Source organism: Channa argus, chromosome 16 (genome assembly GCF_033026475.1).
Source record: "Channa argus isolate prfri chromosome 16, Channa argus male v1.0, whole genome shotgun sequence".
In the NCBI taxonomy this organism is placed as follows: Eukaryota; Metazoa; Chordata; class Actinopteri; order Anabantiformes; family Channidae; genus Channa; species Channa argus.
In genome coordinates, this window is record NC_090212.1 from 15,954,376 (window position 1) to 15,971,983 (window position 17,608).

The window sequence follows — 17,608 nt, forward strand, 5'->3', positions numbered from 1 at the left end:
CATGGGTAATGCTAAATAATTAAACACGTTCTCTCTCCACTTCCCTCCCTCGCCACATTCCATTCGCTCTCTCTGTATCTTTCTTTAGCTCTCTTTCCCTCCCTTTCTCTCCAACTGTTGCCACTCTCTTTCTCATCATCTGCCTCTCCATTGCTCCCTAATCGGTATTTCCTCCCTTTATTTTGGCTTCTCCATCTCCATCGTTTTTTTTTTCTCCATCTCTCAAGCCCTCCCTCTGCTCAATCACCCACAGTTTTTATTTTATTTTATCATGCCTCTGTTTCATTGCTGCCTCTACCTTCTCTCTTTCCTTTTTATGCCTGTGAATATTTCATGGTACTTATGGGATTTGCAGTCCTCTAAATTGAGGAAGTGCTCCTTGCCTCACACGATGCCACAGCGGAGGCGGGAACAGGGAGGGTTGGGGACAAACTTATTGATTTGCTAATTGATTAATCACAGCTCCTCGTCATTCTCGCATGAGAAGTAATTTTTCTTTGTGATGGATGCGAGGACAAGTTGAGAGGGCAACTAATCATATCTCGGTCACAAGAACACAAACGGAGCACAGACGCACACATTCACACCAATATGCAAACACGTGAATGATGACACACTCGGCCTATCATCTCCCTGACTGTCGGCTGTCTCCTCGGCTTTGGCAGCAACAAAACACTTCCGGTGTTTCTGTGGGTTGCTGTGCCTGTGTGTTTGTGTGTGCTGTCTGCATACACTGTCATTCCATGACTCTGCTGTCTCCATGCAGCAGAAGAAAGGAAAGGCAAGGAGTCGACCAATCTTTTTCTCTCTGATGACAGAACACATCCACGCTGCTTCTCCTCAGGCAAAGTGCCCCACACACTCTTTAAATATTCACTAGTCACTCTGGCACACACACACACACACACACACACACACAGACAGTAACAGAAGTGATGTCTGGGGACCTGGTCCGTACGGGCTTTATATGCTCACCCACTGCGACAGTGGCTCCTTACAAAAGCAGCTGTGGGGTTTAAAGGTTTCCGTTTACTGCACTGGAGTGTGTCTGTGTAATAATAATGTGTGCAAACCAGAGTTTGAAGGAGATTATATGTGGTGAAAGGGATTCTGTTATCTACAAACCAAGGCCACACACCAAAAAACAGAGATGGTCACGATGACTGTGTTATAGTGGCAATCCACCATCTTACAGTTCAAAGAAATGCTTCATCTCATCTCGTTAACCAATAACGTCTATTTCTCTGTTGTGAGTTTTACCTGCCGTGGCTCCTCCTGTTTCTGCCCTTCCCACTTATCCCACTCCATCCTGGTCCCTTGTAAGAACTGACTTCAAAGTTATTATTTTATCTTCCTTATCTGCTGAAAGTCACACTGTAATGGGCTATGGGAGATTTTTCTCTCTGCGTGCCCACCACAAACACACACACACACACACACACACACACACACACACACACACACACACACACACACACACACACACACACACACACACACTTCAGAGAAGCAGCATGAAGTGTTAAAGAGACTCCGAAAGGAAGGCCGACTTCATTTATTCCTCTTTGTTTGATGTTCTCAACTCTTGAGGCTAGTGTTTAACAGCCAGGCAGGAGGGAAGATCAAGCCGGCAAACGCAGAGCAGTCCTTATTGAAAGAAGTCATTGATAGAATATAGACTGCAACAATGGCTGCTTAACAAATCGCCATTCAGGTCGCTGACCATGTTTTGTGCTGAAAGAGTTTTCTGCAAAACATAGCACTGTGAATTTTGGCTATAAAGGCATTCATGACTCACTCACTAAGGCTAAAGTAAAGAGCAGGTCATATTCAAGATTAATGATTTACTCATTGACAGATGCTTTCGATACCAAAACCAAGGCCATTTCCCTTCCGGCATGGTAATAAAACACCATATGGTCATTTGTCAGACCCTTCCCCTTCTTGTTTTAGCTGTTAATTTGCTGTAGCTGGTTAACAAAAAAAAGAAAAAAAAAGGTAATGATTATTTTCAGTACCAGTTATAGCGTGTTTCGGTATTTTTATGATCAGCCTGTTAACTGTTAAGTCAATAATAAAGACCTTATAAGTTTCCAAGGTGACGTATTCAAATTGATTGGTTTGTCTGATGAGCAGGTAAACTCAAAGATATCTGAGTCAGTAAGTAATGGGTCAAATCCTCACATCCTCTTTGTGAAGCTGGAAGCGGCTTGGTGTCTTGCAAACCCTGTTTGTCCAAAACATAAAATTTTTAATGTCTTAGAAAAAAAAATGCAATAACTGTTTCAAACCATATATGAATATTTATTCCTCCAGTTTGCCTGAAAAAATGCACGATCACCAAGTTGGGAGATGCATGTTTTGCTCTGGATAGACAAAAATATTTGCATTTTTTGCTTAACAAATTACTTATATGGGGAATCTGTTGCCTGTTTATATTGATGTTAGGCAGCTTAGTACATGTTTGTAAGTTATGAGCAGATTTTACCTAAAGTAGTTAAGCTTAAAGTCAGATTTAAAAAGATGAATGGCGGCAGTGACAATTACAGTTATTTGCAAAGTATTCAGCAGATGTTCACTTCTGCTTGACTAAACCCATAAACAGATTTTGCAGTGTGACTCAGTACTGTGAGTAAAAAGGCACCAGAATATAGTAATTTTGATCTCTGAATTTTATAGTTAGCAAGCACATATTTGTACTTTCTGCACAAGTGGAAAGCATCACTCATTCCCAGCCTCCACTAGAAAATATATAGGCTAGTCGTATTTTTCCCTTATCAGAACATTACCATCAATGCTAATGGAGCAGATGTCAAAACGTCTCAGCTGGGAGTGTCTGTGGGCTGTGGTGCTCGGGTGTTTGTGTTTATCTTGTGCATGTCTGTGATGCAGGGGCTTTGCAGAATGTGTTTGCAGTTCAACACTGTGCTTGCTGTATTGTTGGTGCTTTACACACACATACACACACGCGCTTGCGCGCCCGTGCACGCGCACACCCACACGAGCTCGATTCTGTTCCTCTAGCTCTTATGAATGAACTGCGAACCATGACTGAGGTGGACATAGCTGCTGTGGGTGGATGTAGTTACTGTGGGAACAGCAGATGTGCTTGTTCCACTCATATGCAGCGACACACACACACACACACACACACACACACATACACCCACACACATATACTTTCACACCTGTCACCGTGTTCATTAACCTACATCCTCTCTGTCTTCCCCAAGGCCACATGCACCACATACCCACAGTGCACTCCTGCCACCCAGACCAGGGTCAATTAGCTGTAACTGATGTCAATAACAATCTCTCACTCACTCTTAGTCAGTTTTTTCTTTCTCATTCTCATCACTTTACTATACGTTTTTTCAGCATCACGCACCTTTAATTGGTATTGTGCTGTTTAAAGAACTATTTACACTTCTTTGCCCCTGAGAGGGAATTGCTGCTATCAATTGTTAAATCGGTAACTTACTAAGCCTGACTATTATTCTGTGTTCCTGCTCTCTTCTCGTGTCTCACACTAATGTGTTTTTTCCCAGCCTTTAACTCGTCTCTCCTTCATGAGAACACCTTCTCTTCATCTTTTCCATCCTTCTCTCTATTCTCACTCAGTTGTTTCTTTCTCTCCCTCCTACTGTCCCTCTCTCACCTCCAGTCTGTGGTGTAAATCAGTTCACCCGCTCGTTTGACCTCCAGAGCCGCTGGAGCATGATGCTGATGTGCTGAACCTGCCGCTTTGCCTCTTCGCCGTAACCCTCCTCCTCCTATGCAGAGTTCCCTCTCTTCCTCCATTTGCTTGTTCTGCAGATGTAGTCTCAGTCTATGATTTTTGCCTTCTGCTTTCTTCTCTGATGACTCTGAAGATGTTTAGGATTTAAAATGAGCGATGAGTGGATGAGTAGGTGGTTCAACATCTGTGTGAATGAATCTTTTAATACATTACTGAGCTAACTTGTGTGAATGAGTGGACACTCAGTGGAAATAATTTTAGAGCTGAAAAAGCAACATTATTGTACAGTACATGTGTTTATATGAATGGTGAGTCAAATGCATAGAATAACTCAGCTTTGGACACACATACATTCTTTAAGAAATAAATTATCCTGTTAGCTCTGATTTATTACCAGTACATTAGAGTGTGTATTATGTTGTGGACCAGCTTCTACTGTTTTTTGACCTTAAACTTTGCTCACAGATCCTCTATTTAGTCTAAATTATATTTCTTATCATTTGACAGTGGGCTTCACTAGGTTTGTGTAAGTGCTCCGTCTCTTTGCCTCCAAGCACTCTCACAGATTGATCTTGAGTGACAGATGTGCTTTTGTAGCTTGTAATCAAATCTGTGTTATTGCCTGTTTATAGATGCCTGCCTCTCTTATTTAAAAGTGTTTTATTTTGCACTGCACCAAATATTGCACCAAACTGTTTCTTTTACATTTGTGTCACCAGTGACTTGTTAATTAGCTTGTTTTACTGTGAGCAGGCGGGTTAATGAGCGGCTATATTTCAGACGGCTGATAGATTATCGTTTCAATAGGCTTTAGCCGATAACAGTGGTTCATTCAGTCTAATCAACATTAGTTGACTGTCTTTTGTGAAATTCTGCTTCCACTTTCTTCGACCCTCCCACCCTCTGCTCCCCATGACCTGCCAATAAAAAAAAACTAAAAAAACAGGACTAGTCTACAGATCAGTGCTCTCATCTTTCTTCCTCGCGTCCTTCTTCTTTCTTCCTCTCTCCTGTCCACTCCACCTCTTTTTCTTTACAACCTACTTCTCCCGCAAGCTCTCTGCTTGTATATGTTCCTCTCATCTTCACCGGCTGTTGTTATATCTTCTCTGCTTTTAAATCTCTTCCCTTCTCAGTCTGTCTCTCTCCCTTCTTCCTTTCTCATGCGTGAGTGTGAGAGGAGCCTCAGGGTGCTTCTATATTTCCCGGGCAGTGCAGTAGTAGATTGGAATGGAGGCCTTTGTCACTTTTATTTACTGCCTCACTGATTCCACAACACAGTGTGTGTGTGTGCATGTACGTGTATGTTGATGTGTGTGAGCATGTGCGAATGCAGAGTGATTGCAGGTGTTTGAACTGCAGTGAGCTGTGTCTGGGTGTATTGCCCTTTCATTTCTTTGAGCTCCTTCAAGCAGATCTGCATTTGTAATGTTTATTAGCTGAAAGTAACCATAATTCTGCATCGCAGCTTTTGCACCTGCTACAGACTCCTCTTTTTACAGACCAGGACCAGTGGGTATTGATACATGGGTACAGTCTGAAACACTAGTTGTCTGAAATCCTTCAACCTTAACACAGCTCAAAACACAGTTCGGTGTGTATGTGTGACAGCAGTGGTCACACTCTATCAAGGACTTGTACAGAATAAAAGCCCAAGGGTATCCTTGGGCTTTTACTCTGGAGGAGGAGGATGGGCGATAGTATACCCCCATCCTCCTCCTCTTTGATACCATTACCATGCCAACAGGCCCTGTGCCAGGAGTACATGCTTAGACGACATCAGTCAATTCTTGCCTGGTGTCTGTGAGTGTTTGTGTGGATTACCATGACGGCACAGATTAGGATTATGGTGTGACCCATTTCCTTTTTACTAAGAGTTAGCAACACAGTCTGGCAGCCTATTCATAGTTAGGGAGTGCATGCTTGTGCATTCATATGCTTTAGCATGTAAGTCTACCTGTGTCTTCCTGTATGCTAATGTGGGTAGTGGAACTAACAACACTGTCCTTGAAAATAAGTTAAGAATTGATGCTGTATACATTTGAAGTAAAGTTAAAGGCCTCTGTCAGTTCACCATAATAAACATTTTAATATTTTTAATAAAAACCAATGACTCCCTGGAAGCTACAGTAAGAAATCAATCCTAATAATGGTAGGCTTTGGAAAATGATCCCCAGCAATGAGATTTTTGGTCAGTGGCCTAAACCTTGCAGGGTCATTGGTGTAGGTGCTTAAAGTCTAGTTAAAGTAAAAATCAAGTGAGGAGCTATGGTTTCTCCTGACTCATGACAGCAAGCACCCACACCGATGACAGTTGCAAATTTAGCTTGCTCTCACTGAACTACTCTGCTGCTCATCCACTCCTTAATAGTCACTTCTTTTGCCTCTCCCTCATTCCATTACCCACCCTTCGTCTACTCTACAACTCTCCCATATCAGGACAAAAATGTCTTATTCCCTGTCACCTCTCTTTCTATGTGAGTGTCTGTGTGAGTGTGTACATGTATGTTTAAGTGTTGTGCCCACTGTACTCCTGGCCAGCCAAGACTGTTGCTAGGTTACAACAGGAAGTGTCCTGCATAGTAAATGTGTCCGAAGGTAGAGGGGGGGGGTCTGTGTAATTGACTTGGCAAGGGCACAGACATGCACACAACAAACTAAGTACACAGTCTTTAAAAGCTTCTCTCTTCCTCTCGCTCCTCCTGCTCTCTCTCTTTCTCTCTCTCACACACATGCACACACACCTACAGACACACAGACACACACACACACACACACAGTGAAGCTCTGGGTATCATGATATCTGCCAGCAGGTTGTATTAAGGCAGCAGTTAGCAGGTTGGTCTCACATAACTGAGAGAATGATGAAGAGATGCTTCCCTCAGAAGCCTGCAGCACTTGTGTGTGTAATTCTTCTTCTCAACATTCAGCTCCATATAGCAGCAGAAAAATCGTAAAAGAGAATCATTATACACACCATACCTTTGTATGCTTCTCCTATGGCTTTACTGGTGTTTTACTGTCGCTTGGCAGGTGCCGTTAATCATAATTATGTGTTAATTACTGCAATAGGTGAACTTTGTGTCAGTCTAACGTCTCCCTCATGCTGCACATGGAAGAAGACAGATTAGATGAGAAATAAGATAGCACTGTTATTGGACTAATGGGTCTAAATTTGTAATGACCATATACTGTAGATATCTGAGGCAGTGCAGGATAGTAATAACAGTCATTCCCAGCAAAACCTATTTTGTTTAATTGTGTCAAATGGGAGATGGGGTCTTTCGCTTAAAACAGCTCAAAATACATCGAGTGGCCACGATACACAGTCTAATCCGGTGTCTGTAAAATGTCACACACCATAAATGGAAACATAAAGGGCCAGTGGTTATCCTAGAGCACTGCATGTCGACCCAAAGGAAAAAACATCACTGAAGCTGCCTGCTACAGTAGCTAGAACATGGCCCATTTGCAGGGTTTTTGGGACAGTGGCTATGCACTGTATAGTGTCTTTATGAGAGGTTTTGATTGCAAAATGTGCCAATATGAATGGCCATAGGGGGCCTTTTTGGGGGGAGGGGGGGATTTTGAAATTCCACAAAGAGTAAATATTTTTTTCAACCACATAATATTAAATGTACATTGAGCAAGTAAAAATAAGTAAGTAAGTAAAATGTATTTATATGCACCTTTTACCGATAAAATCACATAGTGTTTTACAAAATGTAAAAAAGAGAAAATATCAACAGCAATAAAACTTCAAATATAAATTAAAACATAACTACAACAAAGATGCAACCAAGAGCCAGTCAGCTAAAAGCTCATCTGAAGAAGAGTGTCTTCAGTTGCTTTTTCAAAGAGTCAGCAGAAACAGCCACATGCAGAGACAGGGGCAGAAAGAAAGATCCCCCCCCCCCCCCAAGTTTTAACATGGGTTTTAGGGACCACGAGCATTTTGACCGGATGACCTCAATGGTCTAGAGGAGCGATAAGGGGTCAAAGGGTCAGAAATGTACTCAGGAGCATTGCCATGAAGGGGTCTAAGTGAGCCCCTGAAAAATGTTTATGATGAAAATGAACTTTAATAGGTTCATTATAATAAAGCTGCAATGAAAATACGCAGTATCTGTGCAAAAGTTAAAGTGTAAAAGTTTGCTTCCCCCCCTGATAAATGAATTAAAAACTAACATGAATTAATTTTTGATGAAGGAACATTTGTACTTTCTGGAAGTGCAAATAAAGCAATGCAAACGTGTGCCCCAGCATGTACTGTAGAATAAGACATACTCTTAGTATGTTGGGTTTAACCATTAGCAAAACACTCAGTCAAAACACACATTCAGTAGTTTGAGAAACCCTGACCTGCAGGGATGACGCAGAGTAATGACTTCTCCATCATCATGATGGAGCTTCCTGAAGGCTGATAGGAGATCATTTCGGTATCAAGTTGCTGTCTTCATCACAGCACTACCATCCGAGCGGAACAAACATAGTCAATTTGGTCCGTTATCACTCAAACACACCTGGCTTGGTGGCATCACGGCTTTGTGTGTGTGTGTGTGTGTGTGTGTGTGAGACACATGTTTTTCTATCCTATTCAGCCAAAATACTTATTATGGGACTAAAGAAGAAAAAGTTGAGAGAAATGGAGGACTGAAATGTGAAGATAAATTCTTAATTTTAAATGTCAGTATGATGACTGAAGTTAATGCACAGCATGCTTATTATAATGACGGTGGGCAAGTATTAGATGAAAGCATGTGCAGCACCATACAGTATGTGTTTGTTTGGTACTGTGAGACGCTCAGGACCACGTCACTGCATTGTGGTTTGCCAAAGGCGCTACAGTCGATGCATTAGCAGAGGCAAAGTGAAGGGGTTGCAGGGACCCCATGACTTGGGACATACTTTCTTGTTGAGACCAAAGCTGAATGCTGTTTTTTTTATTTATTTATTTATTTGGCATTTAGTGTTCAGCTCAGTCATGTTCACGTAGGAACCACTTTTCATAGGCGCCTGATCTGAGCTGTGAGTCATGAGAGAGAATAGAGGAGACCGAAAGAGGGAAAGTAAGCGAGACATTTTAATGAAAGGCATAAAGGGGAGATTGTGAGGAGTTAAGAGGTTTAGATAATGAGGAAAAGAACCAGAGGGAGAGAGAGAGGGAAACTGCAGATGTAGGTCAAAGAGGCAGAGCAGTCAACAAATGAGTGGAATTAGGAATGAACAGGCCTGGTCATTGTGAAGGGAACAGAGGAAAACACTGAGTCGTCCCTGCTGGAAAGACACGAAAGGAAATGATGATAAAACATTTTCATTTATGTGTGAAATCTAATTTTTCGTCACTATTTCGTCACATTTCTTTAACTCGAGGCATAATTACAATTTTTGAGGTATTATGCTTATTTATTTCCCTAATTATGTGATGAGTTGGAGCCTCATGAGACACTGATCAGGTCTGTGTGGTAAGTATGGGGCTAAAGCTAGCAGCTGGTTAGCTTAGCTTGGATATGAGGCCGCTAGCTACGCTGTAAACCAGCTAACTTTTCAAATGTCCAAACTTGGTGGGGTAGGATTCAAACCCACTGCCTTCTGTATCCCGACCCAGTGCTATACCACTGAGCCACAGCTAACTATTATAATATAAGCTACATGTTGTTGGTTTTCCACAAAAAGGAATATTATATGCAGTATAAGTGTACACACAAAGGAATATAATAAACTCTATGTGGAGTTTTTGTTTGTACAGGCTAGTACAGTATATATATCACAGTTACTTCCTGAACCGTTGCCATTGCAATGAACCTCTCCAGCAACCACAAAAACACTGAGCAGATATTTAATCAACAGTTGTTGCAGATTAATCTGCACTATATAATCTGCACTCTATATATCTATCTATATATCTATCTATATATCTATATCTATCTATCTATATCTATCTATATATATAGATATATATATATATATCTATATATATCTATATATCTATATCTATCTATCTATATCTATCTATATATATAGATATATATATATATCTATATATATCTATATCTATATATATCTATCTATATCTATATCTCTCTCTCTCTCTCTCTCTCTCTCTCTATATATATATATATATATATATATATATATATATATATCTATATATCTATCTATATATATATATATATATATATATATATATATATATATATATCTATATATATATATATATATATATCTATATCTATATCTCTCTCTCTCTATATATATATATATATATATATATATATATATATATATATATATATATATATATATATATATATATATATATATATATATAGATAGATAATATATATATATATCTATATATATATATATATAGATATATATATAGATATATATAGATATATAGAGCCAAGGACCACTTCAATCTATTTATGAATTAGCACATGAATGACGAGCAAGAGATGAACAATCGGTGCCAATTCTTCTGTTGCTCCTTTTATACTTGGTCATTTCATAAGGCTGGATGACATTACTCTAGGCTGGAAGGAGAGATGGAGGGAGGGAGGATGTCAGGTCAGCCAGAGTAATGAATCTTTATCCAGCGCTGATAATATCCATGTCTAATATCTATTTGACACATTCTCTCTCACACTCTGTTAGTCACTCTCAGACTCCCTCAGTTATCCTCTCTCTCTCTGACTCTTTATGTCTCTGTGTACATGTGTGGGGGTTTTATAAGAGTTCTTCCGCCTGTTGGTAGTGGAATAAAATCTTTTCGTATTTTGTGTGTGTGCGCGTGGGTGTGTGTGTGAGAGAGAGAGAGAGAGAGAGTCTGGTTTGTAAGTGGCTGTAATTCCTTTGTTGGTCTCCAACAAAGCCAGGCCTTGTGCTTGTGGAATTGGGGCAGTCTGATCCTAATGAGAAATCCCTGTTCAATCTTTCCAGATTTTTTACTCTCACAGAAACTGACTGTGTGTGTGTGTGTGTGTGTGTGTGTGAGAGAGAGAGAGAGAGAGAGAAAGAGAGAGAGAGAGACTGATCACGGCATTAAACCATCTAGTGGTGCTTAGCTTGCATTGTGCAGTGTGACACAATGAATTATCATATTAAAACCCTAACTTTCTTTTTAGTAATAAATCAGCAATTTCTAAAGTTTTTTTATTTCAGAAGAGTTGTTTAATGAGAAATTCCATTCATGAATTTAACTTTCCTTTATTCAGAGACCTTAGCTGGTGTTAATAATAATGTGAATGTCAATGATATTGCCAGTCATTTTGTAGGATGTGCAAGGGGCTTTGTTCCTTTTAACAGCTCCATGGTGCTTTATAAGCAAATGAAGCAATTTAGCAATTAATGTGAGTGATGTTCCTGTAATGTATTTATTAATTTTTTAAAAAGTGATCGGATGTTGTAAAAATGCATTTATTGGTGTTGAACAATTTGGAATTTGGCACCTTATATTTAAAGGCCTATAGTGAGCAAGATCATCACTTTTTGGCCCTAATACAGATTTAATCATATCATTATGTTGAACACAGCTTTCAAATATTAATGGAAGTGTACAAGTATTGAGCTGCCTAAATTATTTCATAGTTAGTAATTGTATATATTGTGTAACCACAGTCACAAAATCCAACTGCTCACAAGCTGCTCATCAAGCAAAGTGAGTTTTGGCAAGCCTGTGCATCCGATTGATCAGTTAAAACCACATAAAAATAGAATGTGAAGCGATGGGGGTGACTGATGTCTAGTGACAGGGTGTAGGGACTATCCAATTACTGTGCACCGAAAAACCAACAGGTTCTTACTATTTTTTTGCAGTAACATATTTATTTGGCTATATTTATTTTATCAGAATGCGGCTTTTATTAAAGCCCCGAGGACACACTTAAGAGCCAGGCCCTTAATGCCAACAGTTTCACCACAAAAACAAATTTTGCCCTTGTTTGGGCTGTTTGTGTGTGCGTGTGTGTGTGTGTGTGTGTGTAGGTGTTTGCCTTTGTCTGTGTGTGGTTTTTGCCACTGGTGGTAAGCTGCTCTGCTCAGACTGTAACATGCTAATCATTTGAGTCCAGACAGGTGGAAGTAACGGCCGTCAGTAGTTTTAGCATCTCTTGCCTTATTAGTTACATTAGCCAAACACAGCCATAGATGCTCTGTTGCAAAAGAAGCACTTGCCCCCACCCCATTAGCCCCTCAGAGTCCAATCTCCTGCTCCCTTGCCTCCTAGCTTCTTCTCATCTGCCAAGCCTGAGAATTACATAACAGAGTTAGGTTTGTGTAGTGGTGTCTGTTTCTCATAATCTCTTTTATGATAGCTACGAGTTGCACTAATTGAACAACTGCAAGTCATATTACATTTACCTTCAGTGTTGTCCTTTTGACCTGGCAGCCTGTTACGAGTACTGTCATACAGTATTGTCAGTTTGAGTCTTGTCAGGGACACCATTATATATGCTTTAGGCTTCTCTCTCTCTCTCTCTCTCTCTCTTCTCTCTCTCTTCTCTCTCTCTCTCTCTCTCTCTCTCTCTCTCTCTCTCTCTCTCTCTCTCTCTCTCTCTCTCTCTCTCTCTCTCTCTCTCTCTCTCTCCTCTCTCTCTCTCTCTCCTCCCGCGCCTCTCTCTCTCTCGGTCTCTCTCTCCGTCTCTGTCTGTCTATGTCTCTTTCTGTCTGTCTCGGCCTGTCTCTGTCTCTGTCACGTCTCTCCCCCTCAGAATGGTGACTAGTTGACCGCATGTTTCCATTTTGAAAGGATGACAAAGTGTTTTGTGTCAGTGTCTTGAGCAGATTATACATTTGGGTGTAAATGTTTGCATCTCCCTTTTTAGAAATTGCAAAATGTGTAGAACAAAGATTGAAATTGCATGTCAGGGCATACCTGGCATAGCCCTTAACCTAAAAATAATAATGTAGACAATCAGCTAGTACAACTGTTCTTTCATCATCAGAGGTAATAAAATGCTCAAGGAGTGTATTAAAAGTAGAATAGTAAAATAATAAAAAAAAAATATTAGTGCAGAAGTTAAGTTTAGCAAATTTCTTATTGAAGAAACATTTGCCATGACTCATTTTGCCATTTCAAAAGTTTGCACCCATATTATTTTATATATGTATAGCAAAAATATTGTCAATATATACCAGTGTCAACATTATACATAAATAGATACATTATAGGACATATTTGAATGCAGTGTTTGATCAAAAATGATGTATTTTCATGCTGCATTTTCTAGAGAAAACTATAGATATTGATGTTTTTCCTCTCGTTTCTCACTCTCCTCTTACCTATGTATTTATCATCTCCTCGACTCACTCCTTTTTACTCTCTCCACCAGGGTCGCCATGTTAAGACAGGGCAGCTGGCAGCCATCAAGGTCATGGATGTCACTGGGGTAAGACATACACGTACACACACTCTGGCACTCGCTCACACTTGAGCACACGTACCCACACACAGCAAATCATATCAAGCAATTATACCAACGCCGACCGTGTCGTTTAATTGTGAGTGATGAGTCAGTGCTGCCATGTGCGCGCGTACATGTGCAGCTGCATTTATGCGTGATGGGGCAGAGAGGAAATGGGGACAGGCCTATTGCCATGGTAATATTAGCTGAAGGTATTAGGACAGCAGTGTGGTCTCAGGCATGACTATGAAGCAAAGAGAGAATCTCAGCTATATTTAGAGATCCTCTCGCCCTACGCCTCCCTGTCAGCACTCAGCTGCCAGCAAAACAATGAAGGCCTGCAGAAATGAAGCAACAAAGGAAGTAATGAATGGATAAGGAAATCAACATATGTATGAAGGTGAAGATGAATGATTGAGCAAGTTACCAAAAGAATGAATAAATAAGTAAATGAAACTAGTATGAATGGCTGTGTGTGAATAAATCTGCTTGAATGCAATAAAAATGAATAACTCTATTAATTAATGATTGAAAATTAAATGAAGGGCAAATGCATAATTACCAACTAAATGGTCTGCTTCTGTACAAAATCAGCTTACTAAAACAAGTGTCTTTGTTTTTTCCACCATTGAGCACAAAATTGAAGTTATCAAGGCATTATGTTCCGGCACTGCTGCGAATAAATAAGAAATAAAATTTTTAAGTAACCAAGAACTGCCACCCTAAACACAGTTGTTCGAAACAATCTGTTAGCATTGTGACAGTAATTCTTTAAAACGAAAGGGATTAAAAAGTAATGCTGTTATTTTGGATAATTTAGAGACCAGCTGCATACTTTTAGAATTTAAAGGGATTGAAAATGCAAAACAATCAACAACTTTGCTCTATCACTATCCTATTAAGATGTTTGAAGTGTCGCAAATGCAGATAGCGTTTTTTTTTTTTTTTTTTGCATGATGATTTTTCTTATATTACTTGTGGCAGGATGAGGAAGAGGAGATTAAAGCCGAAATTAACATGCTAAAGAAGTACAGTCACCATCGGAACATCGCCACCTACTACGGAGCTTTCGTAAAGAAAAACCCTCCGGGAATTGATGACCAACTATGGGTAAGTCATTGTTTTTTTGTGTGCTTGTGCATGCTTCCTGAATATTTGTGCGCGTGAAATAGAGTGGGACTGGAAGAAAATATGGATGTAGTCTGTATTAAAAAACTAAGTTGAACAGGAAGAAGTGACTTTCCATTTGTCTCTGGCCCACTATGCGAAAGAAGACTGTGTGTAGTTTGTTCTGTAGGTTTGTGTGCACTGGAAAATTTATATATACTTAACGTGTGCGTATACAAAATATAAATAGATATAGATGAGTGTTTGGCTGGCTGGATGCTGCAATAAATCATGTAATAACATGATCTAAGGGAGCTCTCTCTTCTCTGATCCTGTAGCATTCATCACACAACAATGAGGGGACACACACTTACAAACATATGCGCTCAAACATATACACACACACACACATACACACACAGTATATCTATTACCTGCATAATTCCACCTGACTCAACGGTTTTCCCTGTGTGAATGTGTTTAAGCACATCACACTTTATGCTAGTGTGTTTTTACACGTGTTGCATTATGTTTATTTATATTTGAGTGTATTACTTTCGTCTTTGTCTTCAGTACATGAGGGGTTCAGCCGTTATTCGGCAACTTTCTCTCTCTCTCTCTCTCTCTCTGTCTCTCTGTAATCCAGAGTGATGATGAAGGGAGCTTGAAGCAGAGCCAGAACTGACCAGCTGAACTTTTTGGCCGCACATCCCCATGGATGTAATGTTGGGAGAGGATGAAAGAGGAGATGACAGGCTATAAGGCATCCAAAGATAGAGAGAGTAGAGAGAGGAGAGGGATGGACAGAAAGGACACATTGTGTTTGGGTCAAGAGATGAACTTTATTCATTCATGTGATCTTGTGACCCCACTGAGTCAGTTTATGCTAGTAGATTCTCGGCTTTCTGTCGAGAATGTGTTTGTGAAGAGTGACAGTAAAAAAAGAGCCTGTTGTTCATGTGGGTTGCATCTTGTATTACTAATCCTGCATCAATGCAATAATTTTCTCCTTAATGTGCATCATGTTGAAGAAATCTTTTTTTTTTCATTACACTAGCATCATTTCAGGTAAAAAAAAATAAATACTAACAGCTAAACTATAAAGTTTTGTTGTAGCTATGGCAGGTGTCAGTGCAATCTATTATTAACAAACTGAGGACAGGATTTCCACAAAGTGCTGTGAAAACATGAATAAGCAACAACGTGTCTTTTACCGACTCCTTGCTTAATGGGAGTTATTGGTTTGTCTGAAACAACCCCAGACCTTATTGGTTCCTTTTCCCGAACAGTCAATAATCAGCCTTGTACTGTATGTGTGTAGCTGGTCATGGAGTTCTGTGGAGCTGGCTCAGTCACAGACTTAATCAAGAACACCAAGGGCAATTCTCTGAAAGAGGAGTGGACCGCCTACATCTGCAGAGAGATTCTCAGGGTAAGTATACATACTGGTAATTCAGATCTTGAACTTCAATAAAAGCACTGTCAGTCATTGTTAGAATCCATTAATGTATTGTACAGTAAGTACATGATTCAGAGGAAAAGAGACTTTTTTTCTCAGTGAATCCATTGTTTATCCTAATTATTTAGATAAAGGAGTTTTCTCTAATGAAAACCTACAACCTAGGACTGCAACGATACCATATGTACATGCCGATACAGTCTTGTACATCAGAATCAGAAAGACTTTATTAATCGCCGAGGGGAAACGGCTACATGTTTTTGTTCCACAAAAACAAGCATTCTCTATTGTTGTATTACTAATGCTGCAGGCAGTAGTTTCCCCAAACTGCTTCCCTGTTCCGACACAAGCTGCACGCTTGCCCCAGTCTGACTGGCAAAGCAACAACAACAAAATAACAATATTCACAATATTTTATGATTACGTAAAAACTACGGTTTATTATTACAGCATTGAAAGCAACCTAGAATTAAAGAGGAAATCATACTAATTCAGCTAATCAAAGATCATTCTCTTAAATATATTAATTGCATAAGTTGCTTCTTAATGATACAGTAGTATATTCCTTAATTCCTTCTTGGCAATAAACCTTTACAACTTCTTTTGAATAGACACAAACCAGTTCTTAGATAGTGATGATGAGTTCTTGGCAGTCCACAGTGTTTCGGTTTTGGAACGATTCAAATCCATAAATTAGTATCGCTCTCCCACATCTTATCTTCACTATCTCTTGTTGTGCAATCTGTTTGCCGAGGGCTATAGCCTCAAACAAAGAGCAGCAATACCACTGCATCTTGTCTGTTATACGCAGTGCTGCTCTGAGCCTGGGCAACAATGGCTTCCTTTCATCCTCTTTTATTTCTTCCCCCCGACTCATCTCTTTAGTTTGTGCTTTCTCTCTTCTTTTTCCTATTTTGTCATCTTTCTTTTTCCCCGTCTGCCTTTGTGCCTTCACATTATCTCTTTGTCACTCTTTGTCTCTTTTTTTCTTTGTTTTACTATTTTTGTTGTCCTTATTACTACTTCCCCTTTTGTCTCTTCCCATCTTCTCGCTGTCTCTTTTACCATTTTTAGTTTCCTATTCTCTGCATTTGCCTTTGCTTTTCAGCTGCTTTTTATTCAATACAATAGGCTTCACTTGAATAATGATTATTAGGCAAAGATACCTGACATGTTGCTTTATTTTGCATCGATTTAAACCAAAAATCTTCCCTATATATACAAATTTAATTATGCATTAAACATGAAGGAACATCTTGTGCATTAACATCACAGGCTTTCTATGAGGGTTGAAGACAGCATCCATGTTGTCCCCATAGTAAATTAATTGTCCCTCTCCAATGATCATTTACAGACAGGCTGTGTACAGTAAGACATTATTAGCCCCAACTTGAAATTTTCTGTTTTCTGTTTGATGCAACAGAAAACACAATCTGAGGTTCAACATATGTACTACCAAAGTACTACAGTCAGTTATGATAAAAGTTGTGTTTTTGCTGTTTTTTCTCACAATTGTTGCACAGGGATAAGAGCCAGGGTCGGCTATACCAAATTTGCAGCTGCTAGTCCTGCTTAAGGACATGTTCTTTCAGGAAATTAGTTCTTTCATATTAACAATATTGTTGATTTGGCTTATGGCTGCAGTGGCTTTTCCTTCACAGTTGTGCCTCTGTCACTGTCTGCAGGGTCTGACTCATCTCCATCAGCACAAGGTCATTCACAGAGACATCAAGGGGCAGAACGTCCTGCTGACTGAGAACGCCGAGGTCAAACTAGGTCAGTCTGTCATCTACTCCCCACTTGACAAAACGGCTTTAGAATTGGAAGGCAGTGTTAGATGGCTCAGAGGTGTGTGTGTGTTTGTATTTGTGTTTTTCCTTTTTCTTTTTATGCTGAATC

The 17,608-nt window shown here is 39.7% G+C and overlaps 1 protein-coding gene across 18 annotated transcripts in view; it reads left to right on the plus strand.

Moving 5' to 3' along the window:
* The window catches only part of tnika (TRAF2 and NCK interacting kinase a), a 55,226-nt gene that overhangs the window by 14,800 nt on the left and 22,818 nt on the right, over positions 1 to 17,608 (plus strand). For all 18 annotated transcript variants that reach the window (XM_067478584.1, XM_067478581.1, XM_067478585.1 and 15 more), the window contains exons 3-6: positions 13,072 to 13,128; positions 14,128 to 14,253; positions 15,572 to 15,682; positions 17,395 to 17,485. In XM_067478584.1, the coding sequence (XP_067334685.1) occupies positions 13,072 to 13,128; positions 14,128 to 14,253; positions 15,572 to 15,682; positions 17,395 to 17,485 (385 nt within the window). The remainder of the gene's footprint in view (positions 1 to 13,071; positions 13,129 to 14,127; positions 14,254 to 15,571; positions 15,683 to 17,394; positions 17,486 to 17,608) is intronic.